Below are 9,153 nucleotides of genomic sequence, written 5' to 3' on the forward strand. Positions count from 1 at the left end.
TTTTTTATTTTAAGAGAAGTCCGGAGGAAAGCCACCCAGAAACGTCCTCAGGTTTTCAGCAGGCACTTGTAAAGGAACTGGCGCGGTGCCTTCTATCTGTACATTCTGTCTATAGTGCACATGTCTTGGAAGACTTCAACAATCAGACATAGGAATGCCAAAAAAAACCTCTTGTACTTAAGGCCTTGTCAAAGTTGTGTAAACTGGCTGATCCCAATTGGAGTTTGGACTGTGTGAAGGTGGAATGGACAGACTGTTGAGGATAGGTGTGGCATAGGGACGCCGGGAGGAATGGAAATATGGGTACTGGTATAGGCTGGATGGATAGCTAGAGTAGGGATTGTAGTAGTTGGAGCTTGGGAGGTCTGTGTAGTCACACTGAGAGCTGGGGAAAGAATTTGGTACCGTAGAACTAGGCACAGTTGTAGTACAAGCCTGGGTGCTGTAGGAGCTGTAGTCGGAGTGAGTAGGAGAGCCATGGGACTGGTCACTGTAATGACTGGGACTCAGTTGCTCCGTCTTGATGTGAGGCCTCTGTTGACCAGATTCCGGAGATGAAGAAGTTGAAGGACTTTTGTGTGACCAGACTGGTGCTTGCGTGGTTCCGGCTGCATGTGTATAGGGTGCTGCATAAGGTGGTGCTGTGGAATTCTGCCCATGATCAGCTGGAATAGCTCCATGACCGTTCAGCGGCAAATATTGGTCAAACTCATGGACATCGAAAGCCTCAATGTTGTTGATGACCTCACTGCTCAGCTCATTAATGTCCACATTACTGAAGTCAATGTTCTGTCTGCCATTGTCCAACATCCTTCGCCCTTCATGTTTAAGTTCCTGTTTGCCGCCATGATGAAGGTCTGTCTTTGGGGTGGTTGGGGGAGTTGGAGGACCATGGTTTTGACCTAAGAGTAGAAAGAAGGAATAACAATTAATATATAATACCTTTTTTACAATTGGCTGTATTTCTTTATAAAACACATGGTCCATGCTGCACAGATGTAATACTGTGCCTAGAAAATAATGGAACAGTCAGCTTATTATAGTAAAACTAGTTTCCTAGTTTCTGTTGTGGTTGTGTACCGGATCTGCCAAACACCAAGTACAGAATTAGCTATAACTCAGTTAAAGGGGTGGTCATGATCCTAGAAAACACTGATTTTGAAATAATCAAATAGAAGCTGGACTGTAAATGTCAAATTTCATTTCTTTCCCCCGAAAAAATCCTTAAAACATAACAAAGATACATCAAATCTTTGAGACTGGCACCAATTTTGTGCACATTAACTGCACAAGATCAAAAACCTTAGAGGCATCCCGAGAATTTGTTCCTGGAAAATTTTGCCTCCCGGGTTTGCGGCTAAGCACAAATATTTTAGACACTAATAGCTGTTGGCAGTGGCTATCTCAGCTTACTGGAATTGGGCTATCTGATTACTTTCTAAAAAGGTCCATGGAGATGAAAAAAATGGAACATTTAACTAATTTATACTTTCAGGGTCAAGAAAACCCAAAGGCCAGTTACCGTTATTGGCAACCACATTGTTTTTGGGTCTGTAAGCACCATAATGCAGAAAAGGCCTCCTTTTTATTAGATATTTGGACACAATTTGCACCCATTTAAAAAACAAACTGATGAGGGCAGAGCTGCCTTTAAACACAGGTGCAAGCATTGTGGTAATATTGGATTGGGACACATAGTGAATTATGTAATTGAAAATGGAACATGAAAGTGTATCTAAAGCCAAATGTTTTTGGGTAAGTAGGAGAAAAAATTTGGGTTTTTCCTGTCTGTGTCCCACTGGGGAGATTTCCCTTTCTTCCTGTACAGTAGACAATACAGGAATCGAGAAAATAAATACTTCTCAACTGTAACCGTAACAAATGTTATCACTTTCTGTCCTGGTGACAATGATCACTGGGATATATAGAGAAGTTGGATCTACCCCCGTCCCTGATCCATGAGAGGGTTTCTACAACTCCTATCCTATCCAAATATGTTTTGTGTTTCCTTTAAGAAAATGTAGGGAAGGAGTCCAATTCGATGGAAGAGACATTGCCTTTTATTGGCTCCCTACATTGCCAACTCAGGATGATGAGCTCATATTTAGAAATAAATCCATCTTGGAGCTTTAGAGACAATCAGGAATGGAATGCTTCATGTGCAACATCTTTCTCAAACACAATTTATTTAATAATTCTGTGGGTCATAAAATATGTCCAATGACCTTTTATAATAAGGGTTGTCTCCAAGACATCAGTAATTAGGCCAGGAAGTCAATAGGGGTTGCCAGTCTTCCCCTTTTAATGTATATATTGACCCTTAGTGGAGAAGTTCCTCTTATCAATCTGGCAGACTTGAAAACTTTTCTTTTATATTGTTTTCACATGAAATGTTCATATTTTAGCTCAATAAAAAGGTGAAGTATGGGTAAAGAAAATTTGGATAGCCCCGTTAATAAGAAAGCATGCAGATGATGTTTTATTTGCTGCCATTGGCATTGATCCAGTGGGCTTAGATGATTTGCCAAAAAGTTAGCAATCACAATCATTTAAGAATCAAGGCACAATACCTGTATGATCTCCATGCATATGTCCATCTCCCATCCCTCCTAATCCAGAGTCAGATTTGTACATCTGAGATCCGGGGTGATGACCTAGCTCAGCACCAGAGTCCGAGTCGCTCTGGCCGGCTTTCACGCTCTTCCTCCGGCGAGGTTGGTACTTGTAATCAGGATGGTCTTTCTTGTGCTGAATCCGCAGCCTTTCCGCTTCCTCGACAAACGGGCGTTTCTCACTTTCACTTAGTAAACTGCAAGAAGAAGAGAAAAAAAAGAGGTTTTGATTAGACAACAGAAGGGTTTCAAGTGTCTATAACCACGAAATTATAGGGCAGTCAATGCAAGCATCAACATCTTCATACATGGGAAATGATACTCTATTATTAAGTGGAAGTGCATGTAACATTTAATACATTGATGGAATACTTGAAACATAATTATATTATTGATGTTTTTTGTGCAACTTTGCTAGAACTTAGGGCAGTCACGGATGCTATAAAAAAAAAAAAAAAAAAAAACAAAAACAAAAACATGAAGCAATAAGAATTAGGAAAAGGAATAAAAAGGAAACTACTGTCAGAAACTTTATTATATAATTTACAAATTATGTGTTCATTCATTTTTTTTTCTTTTGCAAATACTTAGAAGAAGGTTTATTTTAAGTATGAATAATTCAGTGGGCCAAAAATTTGTTTATAAGTATATATATAAATTTTATATATTATATGGACAATCCGTTTATTACTCAGTGTAAAAAAAAAGTTGTGGCCATGTAATCTGTTCTCTTGTTTTGGAACGGTCTTGCCAAAAAAAAAAAGTCATTTAAAATCAGCAGAAATACAACACAAATTATTACTCACTTTTTTAGGCAAAACTTGGTTTTCCAAATTTGTGCTCTATCATTTTCACAATGCTAACTTATCAAATGTTATTGTCATCTATAATATTAGGAGATCGATCTCAATCATTTTAAGAATTTCAAAATATATAGAAGACTATAGAAGATAACGATAATGGTCAAAAGTGAATTTATTTGTATGATACAATTAACGTGAATAACACAAATATTGAATAAAAGTTGTTGAAGTATAAAACACAAAACAACAAAAAACATTTGTTTTGCAGATTTGTGTTTTTGGAAAATAAATAAAAATAAAGCTAGAATCCAATTATAATTATAAATGCTATTTAAAGACAACTTAATTGGCTTGATTGTCTAACAAAATAAAAAAATATATGTTCACTTAATTTAAAAAGAAAAGTAAATTTTTGAAAAAAAATTTTTTTTTTAGAGTAAAGATAAAATTACCCAAGAATACGACCTGATTGGTCAAACTGTATTTTTGCTTCTTTTTTTATCTGCTTTTAGTTTTTCAAATAGTAATTGATCGGGTTTTGTGGTACATATTCTTGGAAGACACAAAATTAATATAGAAAGGGTCTGTAACGTATAGAGATTATTTTAGAAAAAAATGACATTTATATTTAATTTTAATTGAATTAAAATATATAAAGTAAATAAGTCCTTAACGTAAAAAAAATATATCACAGGTTTTAAAAATACTATTTAGTTCTAAATTGTTCTTCTGCAGCATTGAAGTTCTGTGAACTACAAGTCTCATCATGCTCCAAGCTTAAGGGTCTAATTGAAAAGCCCTTCAATTACCATTGTGTATCAGCACAGCATGCTGGCACTTGCAGTTTTCCAAAACAGTTCTCCAAAATGGTAAAGGTGGCTTATTTTTCTCGAAAAATAGAACAAATTCTATTTCTATTAGTTACTTTTTGCCTTACACTGTGTGTTAATCAGTTTAAGGATTATTAATTATTTAATAATTAATATTTATTTATAAATTATTAAATAATATATTTTGATTGGTCTGATTTAGCTCCTGAAAGGCTGACCAATCCATAATAAAAGAACTTTTAATTTTTGAATTGGCCCTTAAAAGTTGTCCCAGAACTACAAGTCCCACCTTGCTGCCACCTGAGACTACTAAACCCACCATAGCATGAAGCCTGCTACTAATTAACAAAAAGATTTTAAAAGGCGTCTCCGCTGCAGATGTTTGGGCTTTCTTATAATGAATTTGGGAACAAGATTTTTTCTGTGTTTATAGATTTTAGGTCTACTCAGAACTGCAAGGGTTAACACTTAATCCTGACAGCTGCTTAAGCTCATAAGTATTTAACATCTGTTGCAAAGTGGATACGCTGCGCTACGTACTAATTACAAAAAAAATTGAGCACTGATTGGGGAAATCGGGACGACCCCGTGGCTTTTGGCTGGAACAGCTGGTACACAGCAAGTGCCATCTTGTCATCTACTGATCAAGTTACAGTTGTAAGTGGCGGAGGAGTCCTCATTTCTGACACCTGTCAGTGCCCCAAGTCCGTCCTTTGCTCCAGTTGTTGCGGATCGCAGAAAAACACAGTAAGTGTGAGGAGGAGACCTACTGCGTGCAGAGCGGCGTTCAACATCTGTTAATGGCTGTGTAAACCTGACCTTGGGATGTTAATCATGTTCCACCACTCAATCAAACAGACCGGCAATCAAAGCCCCACATGGCCAAGGCGCAGAAAAACAGGCATCTCATGCCAAGGGCGGGCATATAATCAGAAACACAGTAGAAGGTACCCAACGCCAGGAGGGGGCAAACCTATAAAAAAACAGGTAATGTACCCACTTATAGCCCGGCTAATCTAAAGGAGGTACCCAATTTTATAAAATTCTACCTGCTCACAGAAAAAGATGGCAATGCCAGGAGGGGGCATACTTATAGTTCGGCACTGGAAAAAACAGAAAAAGGTTCTCCATGCCAGGAGGTGGCAAACTTATAAATAGGCACAGAAAAACAGGACAATGTACTCACTTATAACCTGGCACAGAAAAACAAAAGAAAGTGCCAATTCCAAGGGGGAATACTTTTAGTCAAGCACAGAAAAATAGGTCAAGGTACCCCATGCCACGAAGGGGCATACTTATTTCCAGGAGCCATTAAACCTAGACTACAGCTGGAACACAAATTTATAGGGTTAGTTCACCCAGAAACAATATTTCAGTGCTTGATAGAAGCTGGCAAGTAGGTTGGCATCTAATGCCAAGTCAACATCTTCAGCTCCCAGATCTACACACCTATAGTGCCTATTGCACCCCAATTCACTCAAAAATTATTTTTTAAAATTAGAAAGTAAAGCAGGTATTGTATTTCTTTCTACATTGCAGAACAGAAGGGTAGAGGAGCCCATAATTATGTCACAGGGTTCTAACAAATAAAAATCAGGAGTCAGTTGATGAGTCAACTTGTCAGCAATGACCACAAACTGAAATAATAATTATGAATGTGGCATTCTTGTGAGGGTCTAGAAAATGCTACATAGGTTAGATTCCTCCAGGAATATTAATGATTTTGCTTCTCCAATAAGTTGCACCAGTTACAGAATTTATTTATACTATCTAATAACAAAAATACATAAATAAAAAATAAATAAATAAAAAAAACAAATAATATCATATCAAACTAAAAACCATATTATTAAATATACATATTTATAAACCTAACCAGTAATATCTGTACTCATTATATAGAAATATGTATTTGTGATTATGCAGAACAGTACAACAACCTCTCGTGGCATTGTTAGTGCATTACAAAAACAGGTTGGACCTTAGTAAACAGGGCATAATAAATAAATGTATATAGTAATAAAAAAAACTCCTATACTAAACAGGAATTCTTGGTTCAACAAGCTATGAAACTTTTAGGCTTCAAGAAGCTTCTTTAAGATTTGGCACCTTGTACAAAACTAATTGTGCAGAGAATTCTACGGGGTAAATACATTGTTTTCCATATTATTCCTCATGTACCTTGGTGCTGGAACATTTTTAGTGAAGTCAATGTGATACCCGAGTTAGATATTCCCTGTAGAAGTAGTAATCCAACAAACTACAAACCCACTGTGTCATATTTCTGGGTTACAAAGTATTCCTCGACTGTTTCTATACAGTTCTTGAAAAATTGTCATTAAAAGGCCAACCTGATCCAAAAACTGCATTCAGTGTCTTACAAACAAAGACATTAATCCCTAAAAAAGATTAATTATAGATAGAAGTCCTATAAAGTAGTTTTACCTGAACGACCCATCCTTGTAGTGAATGCAGCAATATTATAAACCTATTGCAGAATACTACTGGATAATGGATTGCTAGAGACAATTAAAAATATTACACTAAAAAGCCGAGATAAACCCATTCAATACTGCACAAAGAAGGAATAAATATCTAAAAGCTGGAAATAGGAGTTGTGTCCATACAATTGTTGTGTGTTATACCTGTGATAGGTGTTCTCTGCAGCGCTCTATAAACCGATCACAGAAAATTTTGTGTAATTATTTTATTTCAAATACTTCTCTTTGGAGGATTTGAAGCCAAGAAAAAGAAAAGAATGAATGCAACATCCTTAAAACATAAGGACCCCTTAGGGATAAAGGTGTGAAACCCTGAAATAAGATAAGGTTATTTAAAGGGTGCTAACAATACATTTTCAGGATCTCCATTGCTATATGTTAATGCTGAGCTAGTTACTCCAAGTAGGAGCAAAGTACAGACACATCAAAACCCTTAGATACCCATTAGGACTCATGTAGACCTATCATGATCTGTTTACACCCATAAAGACCCATGTAGATCTGTCATGATCCATGAAGGCCCATCAGAACTCATGCAGATCCAACGGGAGCCACATAGCACCTAGCATGGTTCATGTAAACTTATCAGGAGCCATGCATACCTGCCATGGTTCATGTAGACCCATCAGCACCCATGTAGACCCATAAGCACCCATCATGGTTAATGTAGACCCATCATGGGTAATGTAGACCCATCAGCACTCATCATGCTTCATGTAGACGTATCAGAACCCATAATGATTCATGTAGACTCATCAGGACCCATATAGACCCATAAGCACCTATCCTGTTCATGTAGACCCATTAGCACCCATATAGACCCATAAGCACCTATCCTGGTTCATGTAGACTCATCAAGACCCATGTCGACCCATAAGCACTCATCCTGGTTCATGTAGACCCATATAGACCCAAATAGAATGGGCACCCATCCTGATTCATGAAGACCCATAAACACCCATCCTGATTCATGAAGACCCATAGGCACCCATCCTGATTCATGTAGACCCATCAGGACCCATATAGACCCAAAGCACCCATCCTGGTTGATGTAGACCCATCAGCACCCATTTAGACCCATCATGATCCATACAGACCCATCCCGGCTCATTAAGTCGATCTTGGATTAATCTTTCCACCCTAACTACACCTCATGATGAACTTCCAATTCAAACTTTGTGCTACTGGAATTAGAGGTAGGTAGTTGGCCAGAGGAACATTAAAAAACTGCCTTCAACACACCAAGAAAATAACAACAAGTGTTTGAACCCTAGAAATAAGTGTTGGTCAGTCACCCAAGACACAGCACTGCATCTCATACCCCAAACAAGTGTGTGAACCTCATAATAAAAGCAGGTAGGTGGCCAAGAAATATCAGGAACATCTCCCAGCTGTAGAGGAATAGACTGAGATGTTACAGGTATTCAGGAGTATACATGTGCCATGTGATATCACAGCCATGGCACACATAGGTGGGCACTTACCGCCATAGCTTGCCCAGGGTCTTGCTGAGCTCCGCATTGTGTAGATGGGGGTATTGGTCTGCCAGCTTCCTCCTGGCAGCCTGTGCCCACACCATGAAGGCATTCATGGGTCTCTTGACATGAGGTTTGGCTTTGAGGGAGCCGGAGCCCCGGACTGGCATGGGTACCAGGCTCCAATCGTAGCCCTTCAGCACCTGGGACACGGCCTCCCGGATACAGGCTGGGAATCGCTCGTCCATCGGTCCGTCTGGGTCCTTCTTGTGAAGGGGGGAGATGCCCGCCGATCTGTGCGATCCTCTGCCTTCCGACCCGGCTGGGGACAGAGGAGAGTCCGAATCAGAGTCCGAAACGTGGGACATGGAGCTGGCAGTGCCCGCCGGGCTGCAGGGGGCATCGGGTGCCTGCTCCTGTCCTGAGCTCATGTTCAACATCTGGCTGGTGAACTGGCACTGCCAGGGGAGAGCAATACACACACAGTCCTAGGTCCAGCAAGCAGCCTGGCACTGTCCTTGGCAGCTCTTAGCTCCGATTGGCACACACAAGCATACGCGACTAGCAGCGCAATCCTACTATGCGCAATGCTGCTCTGCCCTTTATAAGTAAGAGGAGTGTGGGCACGCCACCGAATCTCATTGGCCTACAGCGGGGAAGGGGCGGAGACGGGGTGGTGACTTCCATGCTTTCCACGCCCCGTTTACTTGTTACAATGTAACCCCACGTGTGTGCGGTGCTGTGTTGTGATCGCAGAGTTGTCACCGCTCGGAGGAGGCTGCAGAGCGGGATCGGAGGGATTTGTCACTGCAAATGTCCCAGGGTTCATCAAAAGAAACTCAGTGACCTCTCAGGGTAGGCAGGGAAGATTCTATTGTGTCCTGCTCACTATTGCACAGATAATACTGGGTATATAAACAAATGTTTCCAGA

General features: G+C 39.6%; 1 protein-coding gene across 1 annotated transcript; it reads right to left on the minus strand.

Annotated features, from left to right (window-relative positions):
• SOX8 (SRY-box transcription factor 8) lies at window positions 1-8,785 on the minus strand (the record flags this gene model as incomplete). Its single annotated transcript, XM_072417479.1, is given in 3 exon segments — window positions 1-902; window positions 2,571-2,809; window positions 8,231-8,785. Coding segments are annotated over 3 exon segments (1,395 nt in total). The 5' UTR covers window positions 8,662-8,785.
• Window positions 8,786-9,153: the final 368 nt, after the last annotated feature.

Source organism: Pyxicephalus adspersus, chromosome 7, assembly GCF_032062135.1.
Source record: "Pyxicephalus adspersus chromosome 7, UCB_Pads_2.0, whole genome shotgun sequence".
NCBI classification, from domain to species: domain Eukaryota; kingdom Metazoa; phylum Chordata; class Amphibia; order Anura; family Pyxicephalidae; genus Pyxicephalus; species Pyxicephalus adspersus.